The sequence below is a fragment of the Candoia aspera genome, chromosome 16 (genome assembly GCF_035149785.1).
Source record: "Candoia aspera isolate rCanAsp1 chromosome 16, rCanAsp1.hap2, whole genome shotgun sequence".
Classification (NCBI taxonomy): domain Eukaryota; kingdom Metazoa; phylum Chordata; class Lepidosauria; order Squamata; family Boidae; genus Candoia; species Candoia aspera.
The window spans coordinates 9685640-9709720 of NC_086168.1; the positions used below are offsets into that span (position 1 = coordinate 9685640).

Below are 24081 nucleotides of genomic sequence, written 5' to 3' on the forward strand. Positions count from 1 at the left end.
ATGTAGGGGGTTAGAATCACAAAGAGGGAGATCACTTATGAAGATGCACATATACAGTATAGCAGAATCCTTGGTAACAAGTTCCATTTATAGCATCATCCATGGCAACTTGGAATTAGAAAAAGTCAAGTCACTGTCTTTAAGGGATGCCCATCAGAATAAAAACTCTCTGTCCCCTGGCTGGGAATTATCTTGTTTTCTTTGACCTAATTTTCAGCAGAGAAGATATCACAGTGGTCCCCAATCAGTAGAAGTGGTATTTTGGGCACAGAAGGAAAAAAAGGATGGGGGGGGGGGCTCAGAACCTGTTTTGGGAACTTTATCTAAAGGGAGCAGCATAATTTGGAGAACTTGACAAAGTGATGGCATCTTTGACTGCCTTACCATTTTGTGGCCTTGGGCATTGTTCTGCAGGGATGCAAAATGGCAAGGTTGTAATGGTGATCAAAAGCTGCACTCAACCATTTGAAGAGGGCCCCCAAATGAATTTTGGTCCAAGTCCCTTACAAGCAGACTTAAGAGACATCAGGGATGGAATCAGTGAACTTGAGGGTGACACTAGCCAGGTTATTACAAAAGTCTAAGGCTGGAAGAGGTAGTTGAGGTCAGCTAGTCCAGTCTCCAGCTGAATGCAAGAATCCAAATTCAGAGCTCCATGACAGGTGGCTGCTGAGCCTCTGCTTGAACTCCTCCAGTGAAGAGGAACATATCACCTCCCTTGGTAACTGGTTCCCTGTCAAACAATTTTACCATTAGGAATTTGTTCCTAACCTTTAACTGAATCCTGCCTCCCTGTAACTTAAAATCATTCTTCTGTGCGTTATCCAGTTGGGACTTTCTTCTACGTGATACCCTTTCTGATACTTGAAGAATGTTCTCCTAAATCCTCCCTCTCATCAGCTTTTCTTAAGGCTAAACATACCCAGCTCCCTTAATCTCATGCACATCTGAACCTGCTCCAGTTTGCCTGGATCCTTCTGTAAGTGTGATGTCCAGAACTGGAGTCTGGAATTGAAGTCAACCAATAGTGTGATTCCATCTCAGTCAAAAGTATATAGAGAAGAATGATGGAAGCTTCTCAGCTGGAGACAGGGAAAAAACAAGTCTTCTCATTACCAGTGACCTTTAAAAGTATGCCTTCACCTTCTTCATTTTTCCACTCGCTCCACCATCTAGAAGGTGCATCTCAGAATAATTAGTAGAAACCTTTGCCTTCCCAGCTGCTGGGTAACTTCCTCGTTAGTAAGTATTTATAGGGCTGCAGATTATGGATCACAACTTAAGTCCCCTCTGATCAGTTTTCCAACCAAGTGCAAGCTACTGCCAGCAATCATGGTGATAAAATAATAGTGACTCCAACTCACCAACATCCATTATTTTCAGTTGGAAAGCATGCGGAAGGCAGGAAGAAGGAACAGGACTATGCACACACTTGCACACACACCCTCGATTTTAGATAAAAGTTGCAATTCCTCTCAGTTATTTGGACTGATTTTGCTTTCATGGTCCAGAACAAGTTGGAGGTGTTTGACTTTCTGTCAAGAAGCTGCATAAAATACTACTTCCACTGTTTTGATGAAGGTTCTCAGTCATCCAGGTGGAATTGTCTGTCAGTTGAGTCATGGCAACTGGATTTCCTTCCTTTTGGTTGAAATGTTTCGCTGCTTGTCCAAGCAGCTTCTTCAGTCTGGGCAAAGGTAGGTGAGGGGACCCCATACATGTCTTCCATGGTGGCTGCATTGTCCCTACCCCTGAATGGCTTGTTAATTGTGCCATGGAGGTGTGGATTGTCCTCGGGGTGTCTTACTCCTGGATCCTTTGTTCATCCCCAAGTGGATCATTAAGAGTGGCCTTCCTGGTGGTCTTAATCTTCCTGGGGAGTGATGACAGAGCAGCATGAAAAATGGGGGACAAGTTGTGTCTGAGGCCTCCGCCTCTGTTGTGGGAAGGATTTTCCACTTTGGCATGGATGGATTCCTTAACCCCTCTCTCACCAACCTTTGCCCAGACTGAAGAAGCTGTTTGGAGAAGCAGCGAAACGTTTCTACCAAAAAGAAAGAAATCCAGTTGCCACAACTCAACCTACAGATACTTCCACTGTTCCTCATACATTGTCATGCGCCAATGATTTAATAATATAACCAGATACTCAAGGAAAGCAGGAGGAGGCAAAAAACAGGCAAACCAGCAAAAATCAAGAAAGAACATTGGGTTCCACGTGCACATGCGTGACTACTCCACACCGTTGTCCCATGGTAAGATGGTGTCTATATATCTGGGGGAAGATTGCAAAGAGAACATTAACTTGGAAGAGGAAGGCAAGGGATCTCCTGCGCCACACTCAATTTCACTGCTTCCTTCTTCTGCTGAACAAGAATAGAGCAATGACTTAGAGGCGAGATTTGGCTGTAAATAAATTCTAAGTAGAGTGCAAGAGTTATGCCAGCAAGGGGACGTAGCCCACAATTTATGCCTCCCACATCTCACCTGGATAGAGTTTCTTAAAACAATTTGGAAATGATAGAGGTGGAACTGAGTGGAGACAAGGCAGTGATGACAAACAACCGCCACCGTGTCTAGGCAGCTGAGCCTTTCTTGCCCTTCTTCCCTTACCTTGAAGATGGAGTTTGCTCTCTGTGCTTTGCAGAAGGACAGAACTCACAGAGTCCAGATTGTCATAACTGTTACAGCCCAGCGGGCCTGTCCGCGTTTCGGTGACCTGGAGCAGATGAAAAGGAAGTGAAACCATAGCAGCTGCCTTGTAGAAGGGAAGGCGGAGCAGTGAGAGAACAACTAGGAGAGCAGGATGGGCAGGATGGGACCAAGACCGGAAGAAGACCCAGGCTTGGACAGGCAGGTGGGCAACAGAAGAAGTGCCTAGCTGCAGACTTAAAAAGGAAGGCTATGGTACTCTTTAGTACCAGTGTGGTGTAGAAGTTAAGGCACCAAATTAGAAACCAGGGGGCCGTGACTTCTAGACCTGCCTTAGGAACAAAGCCAGCTGGGTGACTTTGCACCAGTCTCTCTCTCTCAGCCCTGGGAACAAGGAGGCAAGGACAAACCACTTCTGAAATCTTGCCAAGAAAACTGCAGAGACTTGTCCAGGCAGTCCCCAGGAGTCAACACTGACTTAAAGATGCACACACACACAAACACACACACATGGTACTCTTTGCCAACAAAGATTCCTGGTCTGATGCTGTGCATCTCCATTTCAAAGACTTTAGAAAGGAAAAAACATTTCCCAGAACCTTACTTTTTTTTCCACCCTCATCTCTCAACAGTGCCCAGAAACAGGTGAACTGTGATCTTCTGATGCCTAAGATTAAATCATCTTCTCCTCCTCCTCCATCTTGGGCCCATGAGCTAATTGGACTACAAAGCCTGTTATCCTCAGCTAGAAAAGCCAGGGTGATGAGGGTTGTCATGTCAAACATCAGGAAGGGGCCAGGAGGGCACAAATGGTCTGGAGCAATGTTGGGCAAACTGTAACCCTTGAGTTGATTTCAATGACCTTGGCAAGCAGTCCTAGGAGATGGTTTGATGGAAAGTGAAATAAGGGTGGGAAAGGAGAATGGGAAAGAGAGGAAGGGAACAACAGTCCCATATTTAGCTCTTCCCCTGCCCATTGTTGTTTAAATTCCACCCACCAACTTTTGGTCCTCTACAGATAATTTCCAAGTGGATCATTCTCCTTGTGGCAGAAGAATGCTTGTCTGCATCTTTGGCTTCAAATACCAAATTATGATAAGGAAGTTCTGGTTCAGCCTCTGTCTAGACACACTTGGTCATAAAATTCACCAGAAAACTTGGGACCACCTTGCTCTCCTTCTCTGAACCTTACTGTTCCTAACAAGGTTGTTGTTGGCCATATGGAATGGGAACCACGCACAGTATGTTGTGCTAGTTGAGTTGGGATACATTTAAGATGTGGGCATGCTTCTAACCACCATCATGTTGCTTTTGAGAATGTTGGGAAATGTGTATCTTGAATGGAATAAGCTCCATTTTCTTTTGCAGTGCAAGATGGCAAGGAATGTGTCTACCTTCAAACCTTATACATCAACAGTTGAAATGCACCTAACTCCCCTCTTCCCAAACATTAGATGCTTTTAGAACATCTCTCTGGCACCTTCAAGTCCTCTTGGCCTTGGTGGGGTGGGGGGGGAACAGATGGGCTTATTGACCTACAATAAGATGACAAAGGCCAAACCTTTTTGGAAATCTCTTCCAACCACAATTTTGTAGGTCAATTGCTAAGAAGGTCCAAATCCTTTTCCCCTCTCTTTCCCAGTGCAACTCGATTGTTTTCAATCTCTCAGAAGACCTTTGCCCCTGCCATTATCCCATCCTATGCACTGTGTTGTGGAGCATTTCAAACTCTGAGGCTTTTTTTGTCTAGGTACCTTGTACTTTCTGACCACTCACACATCAAAGAGTCATTTAAGAGACTTCTAAGGAGGTCTGCAAGAGAAAAGGATGCCCAGGGATGAGAGATGGCTTTCAACATTGCCACTCTCTAAGCATACTGATTGCTAGCTACTCCTGCAGTCCTTTGCCACCACTTCCTTATCCCCATGCTTAATTTTCCACCTCCTGCTGAATCGGATTTTGCTATCTATCCTCTGACATTTCTCAGATGAAATTAGGTATAGATAGCACAGCAATCAGTGCCATAACAGGGCCAGAATGGTGCCCCTCCCCAAATTAAATTAAACTGAATATTTTTATAACAAGTTAAGCAACGTTTTTTTTAAAAAAAAAAAATGGTTGCTACTCATGAACTTTCCAATGTCATGAGAATCTGATCATTGTGGAATCATGAAATTTGGGAATCACAAGATTTCAGATGATTTATGGGTGTTGGGGTGAAATGCTTGCCAAGTTCTAGATGAGAAGATCAACATCTAACTTGGGCACAATCAGGGGCACCTCCAAAATATCCAGAGTGTGTTCACAGGCTTGCAATTAACCAGAACATCTAGACTTCATGTATGCATTGAGGTGATGGGAGAGAAACTAGGAACTGACATCAGGGTGGTGGGAGCAAGATTTTAAAAAAAGAAAAAGAAAAGGAAAATTGCCTTTCCCAGGATCTGGTTTTCCTATACCACCTTTTCTCAAACCAGCCCATGTTTGCAAACCAAGCTATACCTTGATCGCTCCTGTAGAGATCTGGATCTCATGAAGACGCCTCATAGTTCCATCCCGGTCCACAAAATATGAGGAGGCAAGCTGGTGAAGGGACTCAACACTTTGGGTGGCATTGCCTGACTTTCGGTCAAGTCGGCTTTTGTCCATGTACATGGTCAAGGCCTCCTCTCCTAATGAGGGACCAAAAAGATGAAGTAGTAGGCATAAAGGGAGGGAGGGAGGAAAAAAGAGAGAGGGAAGGAAAGAGAGAAAGGAAGGATGGAAGATCAGGGTCAGTCACTGCACTGAAATTATTGCAGGTGCCAACAGATGAAAAAAATATGCAGTTTGCACTGCATAGGCTATAAAGCCTTATGATTTGAGTTGCAGCCATTTTATACCTTATCAATCAATGGCATTTCAAGCCATGCCACCTTGCTTTTGAGACCAGAAGAAATCAAGGCTGATACATCTTCCATGCCAAACTGACAAAATTTCCTTGAAAAGTCCTAGAATTTGTCCATCATCAAGAACCAATCTAAACATTAGGCTCAGGGCCTTAATATCTTGGCAGTCATCCCCATCCCCAGCTCTGTTCTATTCTCAGTTCATAATTCCTTGCACCTCTTCATCATAAAATAAAATAAATCCAAAAATGAAGACATAAAGGGCGTTGAACAAACATGTATATGTTAAAAGCAAAGGCTTTAAAAGGGGATAATATGACATTTCCAGCACAAAAGTCTTTGAATATATTTTCAGGATTCATTTGGATCAGATTCAGCAATGTCCAATTAGGGTGTTTCAGCCCGTGCCAACACCATGGGGGAAATCTTCTGTTGGTCTAACACACTTGTCATTAGGGAATAATTAATTTTGTTCTGGTGACATGGCACAGTAATCACAACCTGGTAATAGCAGAACAGAGGGCTTTTCCCCTCAAAACATTTGCAGAAATAGGACAATCAATGATGATAGATAGCTGATAGCTGATGGATGGATGGATGGATGGATGGATGGATGGAGATAGATAGATAGATAGATAGATAGATAGATAGATAGATAGAGTAGACAGACAGACACAAGAACACACACACACACACACCAGGACATGGCTAAGGGTACTTCAACTACAGAATGAAGTATTTTCTTATTCCTGCTGCAATTAGATTGCTTTATTATTTATTTATTTGTGTATACAATTCTATAGTGTTGTATTCTGGAACAGTTTCTGGCAATTTACTGCATAAAAACAAAAAGCACAGCAACTGTAAATTAAACAGTGAAAACAAATTAAATAACAACACCCACAGGGGCTCAATCCCAACATTGACAATTACAGCGCTGTTTTTACACCCTTCCTAAACACCGTTCCTAAACATCAGGGTGGGCGCCCACCAACTTCAAGGTGGATCCAGGGGCTCCAAAGTTATTAATGTTATTGCTATTGTTCCTATGCAGATCAGACAAAATCCACCTTGAATGGACAAGTTGAAAAAGCCATGTGTTACTGTAATGGCATTATGTATTCTCAGTCTATGAGCTAACCGTTAACTCCTGCATATCAAAGGGGAGTTCAAATGTAGCTTTTGGTGACCAATAATGGAGATGCAGAGAACTGTGTGTATGAGAAACACTGAACACTGGAGAAACAGGGTGTTAAAGTGGTGAGTGCATCTCCAATGCGCAACTGCAAAAAATTTGAGTAGAATGCGCAAAACATTGCCCAGAAAAAAAATTAAAAAGACAGCCACAGCAATCAAGAAGGGTTAATAGATTTTCACTGCATTATTAAGTCCTAATTTCTCATTTATTAAAACATTCAAAGTCATCTTGCCTTTGGGGTATTCCATGCAAATTAGCTCTCAGCTCTGCCTACTCCAGCCTCCAGAATTAGCACCCCTAGGAATCACTTGGCATAGTATCTTCAGGTAGAAACTAAAAACAGAGAGCCATTTTATTGGCTCTGGGATGACAGGTGCATGGAGAGGTTCAGATTAAGCTGAGACAGTTGGATGGGCCACGACAAAGTGGGCTTCCCAACCCCAAAACATTTTCAAGGCTTCCTGTTTATAAGCTACCTCCACCATTACCAAGCCTACTTCCATTAGAAGCAAGTAGCAGCTGGTCAGAGTGTTCCCACCAGCTGCTGTTTATACAATAGAAAGGGGTGGGGGGTACATTATAGGAAAAGTCACATGAGACCTGGGCAGAATGCATTTCAGAATTTAGAAATCTTTGGTGTGAACATCAAAATAGGAACCAGATTCCGAAGTATATGGGTGAGGAGGGGGCAAGCCTAAACCAATAGCTCATAGACAACCACTAGAGCATTATGCAGTCATATTTATCTCCCTCACTTAATATTTAGGCAGTTGTGTCCTACCCCAATGGCAACATCCAAACTACCTTCAAGGCTAGCCCCAGATATAGTATTTGCAATATTCCAAATATCGCAGAGAGAGTCAGTTTGATGCAGTGGTTAAGGCACCAGCTCCTAGTCCCTCCTTTGGCATGAAGCCAGCTGGGTGACCTTGGGCCAGTCCTTCTCTCTCAGCCCTAGGAAGCAGGCAATGGCAAACCACTTCCAAAATCTTGCCAAGAAAACTGCAGGGATTTGTCCAGGCAGTTGCCAGGAGTCAACAGTGACTCAAAGGTAAGGTAAAGGTAAAGGTAAAGGTAAAGGTAAAGGTAAAGGTAAAGGTAAAGGTAAAGGTGAAGGTGAAGGTGAAGGTGAAGGTGAAGGTAAAGGTTTCCCTTGACATTAAGTCCAGCCGTGTCCGACTCTAGGGGGCGGTGCTCATCTCCGTTTCAAAGCCGAAGAGCTGGCGTTTGTCTGAAGACACTTCCGCAGTCATGTGGCCGGCATGACTACACGGAATGCCGTTACCTGCCCGCCAAAGCAATGCCTATTGATCTACTCACATTTGCATGTTTTCGAACTGCTAGGTTGACTCGAAGGTACACAGTTGACTCGAAGGTACACCCGCAATATTCCAAATAAGAGGTTTTTAAGGCATGGAATGCTATCTTGGTTAAGGCAGGATTGCAATTTGTGCACAACTAAGCTTGAACACAGACCTCATTAGAAAGGCACAAGTTGTAAGGTGACTTGGTATAGATGCTAAACCAGTTAGGTCCTTGACTATGTCCAGAAGTAGATCCACCAGGAGAATCCGTACATCAACTTAGATGAGCACTGCTCAAATTGTGGCTAGAGAGGTTAGAACCTAGATTTCTACCTGTTCTAATCTGCACTCTGTGCCACTATTCTTGCATCATGGAGAACTATGAAGAAGGATGCAACCAAGCCAACCACAGCTTGGGATGTAGCACTAATACTGCTCAGATCAACATCTCTGACAGGCGAGCATAGTTCAAAAGCTGGTGCTGAAAAACAGGAACCAATGACTCACAGGCCAATGATTTCCAGATTGGTTGGAATACGCTCCCCACTTTCTTGTGTGTGTGTGTGTGTGTGTGTGTGCACGCGCACTTAATTTTAAGGAGCCATTGCAACTATTGCCTTCCTGAAATTGATTGATCAGCTGAGCATCCAAGGTGAGCTGCTGGGGCAGTGTGATGAGATTGACATCTCCAAATAGGAAAATACTCTCACTCATGAACAATACATGCTCCTGGGAGAGATCCTTGGGGCCGTCTTCCTCTGTTACTGCTGTCAAGACAAATCTTTCCTCCTGGGCTGTTTTCCTGGCATCGTTCCCTCCCCGTTCTTCCTGCATCAGAGCTGATGGAATGCTTAGTACCACCATCAGCTGCTCACTCTCATTCCAAGCCTGTGCATATTTTAAAGCGGAGTGTCATAAAAACAGGAGCGCGTAAAAGCACGTGGTGAATAATTCACCAGTGGTCCCAGGCAAAATTAAAAATATATTTCATCGTCAAAAGGTCTGCATTATTTGGAAATGCGAGGGACAACCCGCCCAGGTGGTGGGAGAAAATGAAAAGGAAGAAAACTCAATCTGGTTTCTCAACATTTCTCCTGTGCCTTTTTGTTCAAAATGATGTTTCATTCAGTGGATCTAACTCACAGTTAAGCAGGTACATAATTGCAACCTTAGTAGGTAAATCTGTTTGTGGACTCAAAATGTTCTGGGATCTATCTGATCCCTAGGAACCCCTCATTTCCATTCCTGTCTTACAGTGCTCTTCAGGGACAAGACTGGCATGCAAAGGGCCTCTGCATATGCTCAGATGCCTTCTGATTTCCAGTTAGCTTGCAAATGGAATAGATTTTTGCCTCTTTGTTCAGCTAGGTTTCGATCCTTTTGATTAGGAAGAAAAACAGTACTGGTGAAGTTGCACACAGTCACAAACCAGAAAGCCGAACAATGAGGCAGCAAAAAAAGATAGGGGAAGCTTTAAATATATAACAAAGCTGCAGAATGTCTGATTTTTTTTTAAAATTAAGTTTACTCTGAGAATTTAGGAGCATTTGCTTCAGACTTTCTTCTAAGTTAACAACCTGACATTTGGCTTCGTCTAGTGTACATATTTATGCAAGCAGCTTCACATAACCAGGCATTCTTCACATGGCTTTGGACTCTTACATGCATGTATGTGCAGTTGTCTGTATCAACTTTTGCAAATTTTGGAAGTGAGAAAATGAGAAGGTGATAGCATGTCAGCCGAGATGCTTCTTTCGAAAAGCAGTGAAATGCCAGCAGAACAGATGTGAGCCTCAGCCCTAGTCAATACAACTTTTAAACTTCAAGAAGTAATGAAAATACTTCCACATCTCCTCTTTTGAAATCGATACCTGTTTCGTTACTTCGATACCTCCTAGACACCATGTTAAAAAGTGCCCTCAAGGGATTTTCCCCATTTCCTGCAGAAAGTATAAATATTTTAAAAAGTATTACCTTTTGTCTTAGAATTATAAAATATAAGGGCCAAACTAAATCTGATGTTCAAGGCAAGGCAAGAAAAATGAATATTCAGCATTAATTCACAGACTGGGACAGCTAAGATGCATTAACTTCCAGCAATATTGGACACCACAAAAATGCTGAACTTTGTGTTGTTCTCACAACTGTCCTCAAGGGATTAAAACATCTCCAAAATAACTTGAAACTTTGTGGTCGATGAACCGAAATCTGAGTCTTATTATTCTAAGACAAAATGTATTTTCCAAACCAGTTTAAACACATTACTGATCCCCTTGCAATTAGCTTCTCTCCTTCTACCCTGTCCATTTCATTTTTCAACCAGCAGTGTGCAACCAGGGAGACCCAACAGACCTTGAATGATGAGCTGGGGGACATACTTCAAAAAGGGGGGCAGACCAGGGTCAAGAAATTGACAAGTTACATTTACAATGAGGGGTGGTTAATCTAACTGAAAATTAATTAAAATCACAGTTCAGTAATTAAACAGGGTTAAAGCCATTATACCCTATGTATTTCATGATCTTCCCCTTCTGTCAAATTTTAAACATAGTAACTGGGTGTCAACATTTGGAGGGCTGAAAGTCACAGTTTGGGGTGGGGGAGTGTTGATCATAGGCAGCTTGGGGGTTGGGGCTGTGCACCACTGCTTTCAAGCAAGCATAGAAACCAATTCTCAGCGACCCCAGCCAGACTGGGGAATATGAAGGGACCTTGAGCACTGTAGTTGTGCAACTTCAGATGAGCCCACCACTTCCTTCAAAGTCAATAGGATGTTCACCAATGTTCTGCGAATCAGCACCATTCAGCTGACCACGAGGGAAGGTGGAATGTTGTGGGCTGTATTTCTAAATGCCAGGCTGAGCCCAAGGCATGAATGAGTCAGAAAGGTTGCCACATACAAGTCCTGAAACAAGAGCGGAGCCCACCACCACCACCTACCTCCTAAGGTGGCAGAGATGAGGATGTGGGTGCCGTATTTTTTGATGATGGCATCAATGAACTGCTGTGTTGTAGGTCTCCTGCCCAGCAGGCGTATGCTTCTCTGGAACTCGGGCATCAAGGGGACAGGGTTCTGGAGCAGGTCTCTCCGCTCGATGGCAGTGTTCCTCACCTTCCAACGGGCAAACTCCCTGAACAACAAGACAGTAACACAATATGGATGAGGCTTTGAATTGGGGTGGGAAAGGTGGGTCAATGAGGAGATGGTCAGGAGGGAAATGGAGGGCAGGCGGGACCTCATGAGATGTTCTGCCAGGTATTCTGAAGTTACATTTCTGTGGCTTCTTCTAAAAGATCTGGGGAGGAAAGGAAGGGGGAAACAAAAAGGAAAAGGAGGAGATGGAAAGAGGTTATTTCAGCGGAAGGACACGATCTGACATAAATAAGGAGAGAAAAACCCACTGAACAGCACATTACATTCATCCTAGTAACATCCCTGCAAAACTGACTGCTGTATTTCATCAATGGAAAAATGAGAGCCAACATGGATCCACTGAATATAAACCTTTCAGGATGATCATGACGTGGGACAATATATTATATGGCTGATTTTGCTTCACTTTTTGCTCTTAACATAGGAATCACCACCATCCACACATGCATTGCAAAGATGTGTTGACAGAGCCCTGCATCTCTTCCTCCCCTCTTCCTTTTTCATGCCCCCAGACATGAACAGTATTAGAGGTGGGTCAAAAGAGAAAACTTCTCCCTCTAAAAAAAAAGTTCCACAGGTTCCCTCCTCGTATAAATGTCAGTGTTTCCTTGAAATGATTCTCTTTCTTGGATCAAAAAGTCATCCCAATCAAAAACTGGAAATAAAAGGAAGTCTGCAACACTAAACAACTTGCAGCAGAAAATATTCCACCCCGCCCCCAGAGAATTCAAATGTGACAGTTACTGCTCATTTCTCTTTCCAATATGTGACATGAAAGGTATTTCTCCTCCCTGAAATGTTATCTGCTTCTATTATTCTATTTCATTTTTTCCCCTTTGTTCTTCCTGTTTCTACGACTTTCCTGGCCTCCCCAATATTTAAATCTCAGTTGAGGGTGTGGGAAACGTACCAACCATACTGGCTGAAAATTCAAACGTTTGTAACTGGAAGATGCTACTTGGAGAAGGCTGCATAAAAATATGCATCTTAGCTTTCCAATATGGGAAGTGGGTTCCAAGAGATTTTGCATAAATCCATGCTACCAATGATATTGTGAATCTTGCACCTTTGTTGTCCAGATGCCCAGAATTAACATAAATGAATAATTGTAACAATAAAAGTAAAAAACCCTCATCGACACAACTGGCAACCACTTAAAAGGGGAAATAAAGATATTTTCCCTGGCTTTATTTCAGCCATCATTGCTCCTCTCTAATGATTCTCTGGACTTTGCCTTAGCTTTGGAATGAAGAAAAGTCCCAACCAAATGGGTCCAAGAGTAAGATGGACTGTTTATCAAAAAATGTCCACCCATTTCCCAAAATGTAATGAACCTCCACAAAGAAGAGGAGGGTGGCTGGAACATCTTCCCATGTCAAGCAGTCAACAAGAGGATCAAAGAATGTCCACCCTGACAAACTTACTGATAAATGGGATGCTGAAGTGTACTTCTCCGGTTTCCAAGATTCTGTAACTTAACCCTTTTTTGGCTGTCAATAAATCTGGTTAATAAGACTGTGAATCTAGGCTTCCTGGTGGTGAGCAGCTGCTAGAGGGGTGATACAAATGTTTTCTTCCCCTGAGGAAGAAACAGTTTCCTGTTCTTCTTTTAATGTTCATCTCCAGGGGATAAAATTCATTTTTTTTTAATTAGGGCCTTCAAGCTTGCTTTATTCAGTGGAAGATTGCAGGGTGGTGGGGGGGCTGTTTTTTTCTTCTTTTGCATAAACCCACTCTCTTTCGCAACACAGTCATCCAACTTTCCATTTTGGGAAAGGTCCTCTGGGGAAGAGTTTCCTGTGGTTGTCTTCCCTTGAGGTTAAACTGGGGTGTGGGGAGCCAGAGATGCTCCAGAATGCTGGAGAGAGTCATCCAACTTGATGACAGGCAGGGCATTGAATGGCATCCTCTTTCAGTGACAGGCAGGGCATTCACATGCACCACTTGGGCACTTCATCCCCTAAAATGCACCAATGCTTTCTTGATAGCAAATTCTTTTCCATCAGATTTGAAGGAAAAGAGCAGGGGAGGGGGGAGTTGCAGAAAACCATTTTGATGTGATTCCAGTACTAAGCCATGGGGGAACCATTTGGCCCCCAAAGGAAAAGGAATTTGTCCTGCTTTTGAAATGGAGCAAAAGGTGATAAATATCTATTTCACCCAAAGGCAGACTTGACTAATGAGCACAAGGCAGAGGAAATACAGATTATTTTCCCCAAAAATAAATAAAGGAAAAAGTCACCAGAGGCTATCAGGATGCTTGTTAGCGCTGGGCAGAGAAGTGGGAAAATGCTGAGAAAGAAGGATGAGGTTCAAAGCACAGGACAAGGATCAGTATGGGAGACCTCCAGGGCATACATGTGCTTCTAACCATCCTCTTCAACTCAATGTGGAGGCCAGAGGGCACAGGGGAAGAAGGAATAAGCTTAGAAGAGAAGTGGAAGAGAAAAGAAATTAAGACATAATATGCAAGCTAAAAACTAAAAACAAAACAAGGTGGCACTTCGGAAGATAGGTAGATAGAAAGGCTGAGTTTCAGTCAGTTGTTTGCCACCAAGTCCTCTGGCACAATCTGACGTTTTCAGTTGCCCTTGCTCCTTCTTCCTGCTTATTATTCAGGCATTCCAAGATCCCTCAAGGGACACCATCTGCTCTGTGCCACCCACCACCTGATCTGTCAGCTGGTGGCTTTTTCCATACATGCTCACATCAACATTTTTTCTATTCCTAGCTTCACTCCTTTGCTGCTGGGTCAGCTTCTTGTGCTTCTGAGCTGCTGCATTTAACATTGCCATGGCAGGGTGGGGTGGACTGGCTTCCCAGCTTCAGGTTGGCCCACAGAGGTCAGATCAGAAAGAAGGTGAAAAGGAATGAAGGCCTTCTTTTAATGTGATGATGAAAACAAAATTCAACATTGCCTTCCCCCCACCTTTACTCACTCTAAATTCAGTTGGATGGGAAGGAAATGGCTCGCAAATAACTTTTGGAAGAAGAAACGGTGGGTGCAATTCTTACAGGAGGAAGTGTGGGTTTCTTGCACTTAGCATGGACAGCATGCATGACAAAGACATGTTGGAGAGTCCCTATCTGTCACTGTAAACCCTTTTTGGAGCAGTTGACAACTTTCTTGACTCCACACACTTCCATTCAGACAGTGTCAACCAAGAAGGCTGCCTAGTGATAGGAAGAAGGGTGTCCAGAGACCACCATTGTTCAACTTGTGGTGATACAAATCAGCTCCACATCTAATGAAACATCCTCAGGATGAGGCAGAAGGACAGAAGCCTCTTTCACAGGGGAAGAAGACTTAAGAAATCAGATTTAAAAACCCTGACAAGGAGCTCTCTACATTTCAATGCTTTGTTGGCTATCCCATTTTTCCCCACTTAGCTGAAAAGTATATAACTCTATTTGGAGCTGCCTATAGAAGATTCTTCAAGATTCAGAAAGCAGTGATATTACCAAAGGAAGAAATAAACAAGGAAAATAAACAAAACCGTCTATTTTGGAATCAGTGGCAGATTCTGCACAGTTTCAAAATGTTCAGCAGAAGCATTTGATTTCTATTAGTAATAGGAAGCCACCTTGTCTCTCAGAGAAGTGCAGGGTAAAAAAAACCCTGCAGCAAGATAATAAAATAAACAATAAACAAATATGTTGTGATGAATGTGCAGCTGTCTATTTTGACATATTGAGATGCTCAAAACCCATTTCTTCTGTGGAGACATTTCCTGAAGAGTTATGCTTAACCACACATAACAAACAGGGGAAGTAAACAGGTGAGAGATAAACTTCAAGATGAGCTTTGATGGCATGGATGTAACTGTGACGCTTCGGATGCAATGTTGATGCAGATTTTTGCTTTTATTTTGTACATCAAAAGCCTTTACCAAATAAAAATATTTGGCAGGGATGAGGAGGAGGAGGAGGGATGATGGAGAAGGAAGGAGAAGAAGAAGATGATGATCATGGTGGTTCATCATCATTGTCAACCACAATTAACATGGTTGTTATCATTATTAGAATCAGGAACAGAGAATGCAGGCCAAATGACAAACTTTTGGAAATGCTGACTGAGCAGTAGTTTTCTAAAAGGAGATGGATTTGAGGTGACCTTCAACATGCGTTCTTATTGGATAGTTCCAGCAGTAGAGAAGGAAAATCCCACACTGTTGGGAGGTTCAGGGAGCTGAGGCAAGGTGGCATTGCTTTTCTGTAGTGGTGCCAACTTTGCCTTTTTGTATTGATGGCTACATCCTCCCCTGCTGGAATCCACCATGAGGGCAGACTTCTTCTGTTCTTCTTCCCACATTCCCTTCATCTCTAGCCAACTATATTAAATATTTCTCTGAAGATACGCATTCTGTATTGCAGGCACACTTTGCCATTATGAGCTTTTCTCAACAGATATTTTCAAAAGATATTCTCCCTTGGGCAGACTCTCCACCCCCATGCTCTGTATGTATTACTGCCAGAACTTCTAAATGATATCTTATTTCTCCCACCCACCTGACTCACTCCTTGCTTCTTTCCCAGTGACCTTTTCTCTCTCCATAAGAAGCTGCTGATCTGCTGGAATTTACAGATAGATAGATAGATAGATAGATAGATAGATAGATAGATAGATAGATAGATAGATAGATAGATAGATCAATTTGGCAAGGAGGAGGAGGAGGAAGGAAGGGAGGGAGGGAGGGAGGGAGGAAGAAAGGAAGGGAGGAAGGAAGGAAGGAAGGAAGGAAGGAAGGAAGGAAGGAAGGAAGGAAGGAAGGAAGGAAGGAAGGAAACCTATGGTAGGAGGAATGGATGTTTGACCCCAATAAAATGCTATAAAGGGACACAGCAAACAGACACAGAGATTGGATATTTTAAATGACAAGAGAAGAGATATTATTTGACAGTGATGTTACTCATAAGTAACATAGCATTGCTTGGGATGGCTCAAGAACAAGCCCATTCTCTGATCTTAAAACCAAGATATCACCTGGAATTTTACCAATGGACAGACCATCACTTCACCACCAGTTATGCATAACACATTTAAGGTGTGGGTGGAGAGAGAGGAAGAGAGAGAGATGTACATGCATATTTTATGCAAATCTGCAGCTTCTTTTCTCTTTGCATATATGGGTGAGAAAGAAAGATAAATTACCTCTGGTGAAGCCCAACAGCTCACCCAGCACGCATGCTGCTCTGAACTTGCTATAAGAAGGGCAGGATAAAATTGGATACATTTGGGTAAGCATGGGGAAGAATTTCTCCTGTGTAATATGTTTATTTCTGGAGTTCACAGCTGTATCTATTTCCTTCAATGGCCTGAAAATGTATTAGACATAGAAGCATAGATTTGTCGCTGGCTTCAGATGGAAACTGAAGGCTGGGGAGCAGCTATCTTTATTGGTTTTTTCTCCCTCCCCACCTCATTTTCTTTCTGGGTCGTTTTTAATTTTATTATTTTTTGTGGCGGTGGGGCGGGGTGGGCAAGATTCTCTGACTGCTGAGACCAGCAAGCTACTCTAGCAGACGTGCTTTTATGGGGTGGGGTGAACGATAAAACCTAAATTAGAAATGGCTGCTTTCTGGCATTGTGCTTCCCAGGTCTGGCAGTTGGCTAAGAGAATGCCATTCAGGACAGCACAAACATCTTGCTATGTGATAATTGGACTATCCATAGCACATTTTCTTCTCTGTTCTGCCTGCTTGTCATGGATGCTTTCTTCCCATTCCATCTTCCTTCCCCTCCATGTGTCAAATTTATCCCTGTTTCTCAGCTTTCCAATCCACTATTTATCTTGAGTAACTTCTTCCGTTTTCACAAACCCTCCTGCTTTCATCTTACACCTCCTTATCTCTTCTGGTCTCAGAACTTTTCCTTAACAATGTCAGCTTCTCCACCTGGCTGGCATCATGGAACATTTGCTTCCGTCCACACCGTTCCTTTAACTTTCCAATCTGTTCCTATTTGGGGATCGGTTCAGGAGGCAGTCTTCAGTGCTGGTGCCCACCGATTTTTAAACCCTGTCAAGTAAACAATTCCCCAATCCCTTGCAGAACTTAAACTGGGAAGATTCTGACAGCTTTCTTTCCCTGAGCTGCCACTGAACTCTGAAATGAAGTTAGGGGCACTTAACTCACACATTATCAAAAGGGTTGGAATCTAGGAATTTCAATGTGCTATGATCTGATGTCTCTCCTGTCTGCTCTGCTCTGCTTCCGATCCTGCAAAGACTCACCCAAGCAGCATGAAGAACTCCCTTGCAATTATTACACATGCTGTCAATATTTTTTTGCACTGCTGCCTCGGAATGGAGTTCCTTGAAGCAAAACCCATGGGGAATTATCTTGGAACACCACCAAAAATGACACATGGTTTAAAAGCCCAGATGTGCTTTTTTGAAGGACCTCTATGGGGAGAAACCAAGCACCATCCATCATTTGGGGGGAGGGGGTGTAAATAAATCTTAATATTTATGCACTTGTGAAAAATATTCATCTCACACTCTAGATCTGCAAAGGCTTTATCCTCAAGGCAGCTTACAGGTGCGAACACTGGAAACAATAAGAGAGCTGATGCTCAATGATTTAACCGGTCATCACAAATCCACAAGAAAGTAAGAATTATCAAACGAGGTTCGGCTGAACCTTGGGGGATAAACCAAAAGCAAAGCAGAACTTCCCAAATAGTCCCAAAGGATTAAGTTATATTTTAATGGAGATTTTTCATCTGAGCAACTCAATGCCATGGTAATTTTCATGATAGTAACCCCAAAACATTAAGAACGAGTGTCAGTATTATTTTATCCTCCTTTTCCTCCTTCCATGTGGTATAAGCTAGGAGGCAGGTACTGGAACTTTTACTCTTTCAGGCTGAAGTGCAGTGGATAAATAAAAATAAAAAGAACTATAATCGATTTCACCTTTTTGATGGTGACTTGCTGTCTGCTGGAGATCAGTTGCTGAGTAGGCCTGAGAGAAAGGACTATCTCCAGGAATAACTCTCAGCAGCCGTTCCCAAACTAGGCTCTGCAGTTATTGCTGATTTATAGCAATGTTTATCTCCATCCATCTAAGGATGATTGTTGTTTTTGGCCAACAATAACCAAGAACACAAGATTGGAGAAGACTGCGACTGGGGTAAATTTAGTAGGGGAAAATAAAAGAGCAAACATTGGATGACTGAGGCACAGGGGTGCTATGTTGGAAGTAGCTGGTGCCTCTAAGATTTCCTTGAGGAAAGGAAGTTCTTCCCTATTCAGTATAAATTCCAGCATAGCACCCCTTTGCCTCAGTTGTCCAATGCATATACGATGGCAATTTGCAGAAAGAAAGCAGAGACTATGCCCTCAGCAACTTTGGTTGAAATCATGACCCAAATCATTCCTTTTCTTTCTAATGCCTCTCTCTGTCAATTCAACTTTTCTCCCAGCTTTCTCCCTGAGGCAATCCATGTCTACCTCACTCACATATTCTAGGCAAGATTAGAAAACCCATGCTATTCTTATCAGGTAGAGATGTGAAGATCTGGAGAGGAATGGAGAGAACCTTCACATCTCTCATTAGGAACTTGAGCTCATTATCCTGACAAACCTTCTTTGCATATTGAAGATATTCTAAGGCATTCGGCTATATCAGTGGTAGTCATAAGCAATCAAACAACTATATGATGCTTAAGTTACTGTACCCTTCTCAGAAAACCCAGTCTAGGGTCTTGTGGGAAACAAGTTCTTCTAGAGGGAAATGGGTTGTCCCCAAACTTCTGGGAATAGCATGAGAACAAGGAAGGGGGAAGAGTCACAGAGGAAATTATTGAGATTACAGAAAGAGAAGACACTTTGATATGTAGGAACCGGCATCTGGCTTGGAAGTTAATTCTTAGCATCATGCACAATCATTCCTTAGTTCACCTGCATAACCATTTTGGCAGGTGGTGGTGCGTCACCTCTTTAGAAAACCAAACTTCAGATTAAAACAAATAATGAATTTTGCTTAACATTAGAATCCTGAAACTGGTTTGTACAAAAGATGTCTGTCCTTTAAAATCTTACTGAAATCTTCAACCGAGAGCAAGGCTGACCCTATCTAACAGTCTCCAGGCCTAACTGGGATGATCTGGAAAGGCTGAAGATGCTGAAGAAGGCTGGAAAAGATCAGAATGTGAACAAGAAGAAAATATCCAATTCTGGCAATTAAAACAGCAGCAGCAGGGAGACATGCAGAGGCCAGGTGTTCCTGCAAATACAGAGAGAACAATTTCTCTTTGAAGTTGGGAAATGCCTTGTGATAGATACTTTGTGAAATGTCTAAGCAATGCCTCCAGAATTTTTCATGAAGAAATTATAATCTGGGCATAAGCAGGGCATCATCATTGTCATCAAGGTCTCATGTTTGATTATGTCAACAAAACAGTCATTGCATTCTATAGAACATGGGTAGACAGCCAGTTGGTGGGTGGAAACCACACTTAACATTTTTAATCTGGGATAGTAAGGGCTGCTGTGGGTGGGAATTAGTGTAACATGAGTGTGGTGCCCCCACAAACGTGGGCAGGGGTAGGATACTGCATTTCTTTCCTCATGTTTATTAGAAGGAGCCAGGGAAGGACTTCCTCCTCTTTCGTCATTGTTTTCAGCCTACCATGGGGGTCATGCTACAGTTTCATACCAGTTCCCCCCTCCCCCCAAATCCCAAAAGTTTGTGGGCTGCTGTGCTGGCAGGCTTAAGGTTGCCAACTTGCTGACATCTGGTGTGAAACAATACCGTGCCTTGTGAGCAGATGAATAGATGGTGGGAATTGGGACACATAAGTAATGAAATCCAGTTCACGTCATGCCACGTGTACCCATATGCTCTCCCGTTCTTGCATATTATCTTCCTACTCAGGATCTCCGATGCTTTCAAACATCCTACTCTAGTCTTGCTTCCAGCCTCCATGCCCTTTGTCTCTTTTGTTCTCAGAATGCAGTTACATGAAAGAAACATCTCCTATTCCTAGTGATGTATTATGCAAGGCATCCAGCAAACTTGTTCTCTGGAACTTCAGAGGAACTGGGATTCACTGCTCTGCGATGAAACTCACTGGCATGTCCAGAAGGAGTGCCTTCAGCCATGCTGCAGTGCAAAGCTGAAGAACTGAAAAATCAGTGGGCGCAAAGGTAAGGAGATTTCACAAACATAGAAGAGCAACGTGAAAAGCATCCCTAGCAAAAAATCATTAGGCGTCATTCTTAACTCACTATGCAACAATCTAATAATCATCCATTACTTGTGTGGATCACAGAGATCAGTCTTTTTCAGATTGGTGTCCTGCAGATATGCTGGATGCATCATTCTCCAGCTCACATGATGGATCAGGGGAATAAAAGAGTGCCAGGCAGGAAGGGAAAGTGAGTATGTGCTAAATAAATCCTATACAACTGCTTTCCTCCCCTGCTTGCTGTCCCTGTGCCATCCAGAACCTCCTCTCCTCTTCTTTCCCCACATTGATCAACAATGCAATTTTGGGGGTACAAAATGTCCACACTTGCGAAGAATGGTTGACTCCACAATGCGGCATTTAGCTTCTCCTGAAGTAAGTCAGAAGATCTGAACGGCCTTGGTGGATGACCACAAATCTGTCTTTCAAGGATGGGCAACTTGGTGACCTCCAGATGCTCATGGGCTGTGGCACCCATCATCTCTTGCCGCTGGCCGTGCACATTGGAATGGAATGGGAGTTAATGCTGGGTTTTCAGATTTGACCCTGAAGGCCCCTTCATGACTGATTCACAATGTCCCGTCCTCACTTGAATCCACATCTGGATGTCCCCATAGCCCTCCTCTTAGACCCAAACACCTGACATATTGGCAGTGCAGAGATGGCTACAATTCCAGAGGGAGCCTAATTCTTCTTTTCCTGCTGAGCTCCTAGTTCAAAACAGCTTGCATAAGTGAAAGAAAGGCACTAGCTTTGCAAAGCAGCATTGCAGCATTAGCATTTCCAAGCTCCTACATTGATTCCATTGCCTGGAAGGTAATTTGATATGGCTGTCGGGTGCCTACACATGCATAACAAGTCCTCATGTTCCTCCTCTTTCTATGGATCTCAGGAACTGAGCACAGGAATATGCAGACTTCCAAATGCATATCTTTAAGTTTTCACAGGAATCAACCCTCATTCAAGACACCGATCCATTCAGATAGAATTCTAAGAGTTGTTTTAAGTCCTTGGAGACTCCTGTTTCCTGAACACTGGTGTCAATGGAGGAAAGACAGCAGCATTTCTCTTAAAATGGCATGCCCTCTCTAACACTTTAGCCTAAGGTTCACATATCCAAAGGTAGTTTCTAATCTCAAAATGCAGACCTTCAAAGCACTGCATCCCAATGCACACAGTTATCTGAGAAACAGGAAACTGGTTGACTCATTTCAAGGATGCCCAAAGGCAGAATCCTCCTACCTTTTTTTAATATTGTGAGGTTCCTTGTTTTATCAGTAGCAAAATGAGAGTGCAGGGGAGGAATGCTGTGGCATCTCTCTTTCTCTCTCTCTCTCTCTTACACACACACACTCATACACACACACACACCTCTTTCTACAAAATGTAGAAATAATACATTCTTAAACAACAGCCTCAGCTTCACTTCTGAAGTAGTACCAGATAGTCCAGGCAAAACGGAGGTGGGAACCATCACCAGCTTGAAGAACATGCTGGGAAATCTATTGCAGACACAGGGGTCAGTTTAAAAGAGAACAGGCCATCTTCCCACTGTTGGAAGTCCTGGCAAATCCAGCATGCCTCATTAGCATGTGAATTAGCATGTAAATTGAGTTATCCCACAATGCAACTCTGAGGAAGCTTTTTGTTGCCACTCCCACTTCCCCTCTCTCTCTTCTCTCCTTCTTCCACCCAGGGAGAAGCAAGCATGCTGCTCTGCTCTTTGTTCATCAGGGCCATGTGCTCGAGCCTTGATGAAGAATTCTGCCCCTTTCTTCCACATGGCCCTTGGCAGCAAAGAGGGCTGAGGGTTTAGGACAAACTAAGTATTTAGAAAGAAAAGAAGGACAAAGGAATTTCATCTTTTCAACCAAGATGGATGTAACAGAGCAACGAAGAATAAAGTCAGTAAGAAATTATTTTACTTCTTAACCTAATCTGTCTAAGCGTGTGATTCTTTATGCTTGGGAGGGCTGAGTGTGTAAGATCAATAGCCTGTGTTTCTCTGACATGCTCAGTGAAGCTATCTAAGATAATTTTCTTCTTCTGTGCCAGCTTCTCAGCTGTGTTTTAAGCTCTGCTCCATTTCAGTGGTTCCAGCAGGCCACTAAACTGGCTTCACCCAGCAGCTTTACGAAGTCTGTCTCCAAGCCCCAGAAAAGCCCATGGCTTGCTTTATGCTAGTCACGCAGCTTTGACGCTGGGGTTTATCACTGAGGCTTTCCAGTGGAAACGACTCAATTCTAATGTGTCATGTCCATGTTCCCTCTCAGTGAGGGCTCCAGGGAAATTGCCACAAAAACAAGGTACAGTATGCAAATTAGCAATTGGATGCAGCAGCAGGCGGCCAATGGAAGAAAGCTTTTTGGTTTCAAACAGGCTGAGGAGAGCTTAGAGCTTGTAGAAAAGGTAAAGAGTGAAATTTCAAGTGGAAAAGGAGAACTGCAAGCGTTAGCAGTGAGCTGAAGAGGAGGAATAAATGAATCATCTCTGTGATGTGATACTGTTGCTCTCTTGCAACTTGCCAAGGGAAAGGAGGGGAGGCAGTTCCCCCCAAACACCTTCTTTAAAATCTCCAGACTTTTCATGCCACCTGATTTTGTATTTTTAAAAAGGTTCTTTAAGGTAAGAAGGGTCATCAAAGAAGTTGGATTATGTCAGGAGTGGGCAACCTATCTGGGCTGGTGGGCCCCTTCTTGAGCAAGTTGTGGATGGCCTCAAAAATAGCTGAGAGAAGTAGGCTGACCATACCTCCTGTTTTGAATGGGACAGTCCCATCTTTTTAACATTTTGAGACCGTCCCATCATTTTAATATAACCTTACTTTAAAATTTGAAAGTTCCCATGAACTTGTCAGAAGGCAGTCTGACTTTGAGTGGAAGGAGGGGGAGCTCAGCAGAAACAGCGGGGAAAAAGCTGCAGAGCTCAACTCGGCGGGAAACCTAAAAAGAAAAAAACAGGATCGGCTGATAGGCGGTGATCAAAGGGCGAGCTGATTGGCTCCTGCCTTGAAAGGGCGGGAAGAAAAGAACGTAAAAGCATGGCCAGAGGAGAAATGGGCTTCAGGGCCCCAGAAGCATTCTGGTAATCAGAGATGATGCAGGGACCAACGCTTCCATTTTGGGCACGTAAGCTTCCTCTTTTTTTATTCCAGAGAATCTAGAAATAGTAGTCAGCTGCAAAGGAGGTGTTTGTCAGCAGCTGTGGGTTGCCCAGAGCTGGTGGGAGTCAGGCAACATGCAAATTTAATAAATTAATTAAAAACGAAACAAAACTTTGAGCCCTTGGTTGACCTGGATTAGAATGGCTCATCTGCTCCAGTGGGATTGTTCCTAAATGGACTGATTACATTTATATCCCACCGCAATGAAATATGTCTCTTGCAATATCCAGTTCACTCCCAATTACTTCACCCTGTCAAGCAGTGCAAAGCCTGTAAATTAGTGTGTTAACATCCCACATAAAAATGGGAAATGAATGCACCCATCTTTGTGCAACACAGTTTTTTTTCTGATTTTAGTAAATATCTTCGATCTGCTCTTACAAATGTCTTCATTCCTTCTATTTTGGGAATACGGAGAGGTTATGTGCCATGAAATGGTTTTAGAACACACACACACACACAACTCTGCGAAATAAGTAATTTTAAACCATAAAGGGAGGGGAAAAATGTCTCTCCCTACCCTTTCATT

The 24081-nt window shown here is 43.1% G+C and overlaps 1 protein-coding gene across 2 annotated transcripts in view; it reads right to left on the reverse strand.

Annotated features, from left to right (window-relative positions):
- The window catches only part of BRINP1 (BMP/retinoic acid inducible neural specific 1), a 56254-nt gene that overhangs the window by 9443 nt on the left and 22730 nt on the right, over window positions 1-24081 (reverse strand). For both annotated transcript variants that reach the window (XM_063316178.1, XM_063316179.1), the window contains 3 exons: window positions 10983-11173; window positions 5155-5324; window positions 2614-2719 (listed from right to left, as the gene is read on the reverse strand). In XM_063316178.1, coding sequence (XP_063172248.1) covers window positions 2614-2719; window positions 5155-5324; window positions 10983-11173 — 467 coding nt within the window. The remainder of the gene's footprint in view (window positions 1-2613; window positions 2720-5154; window positions 5325-10982; window positions 11174-24081) is intronic.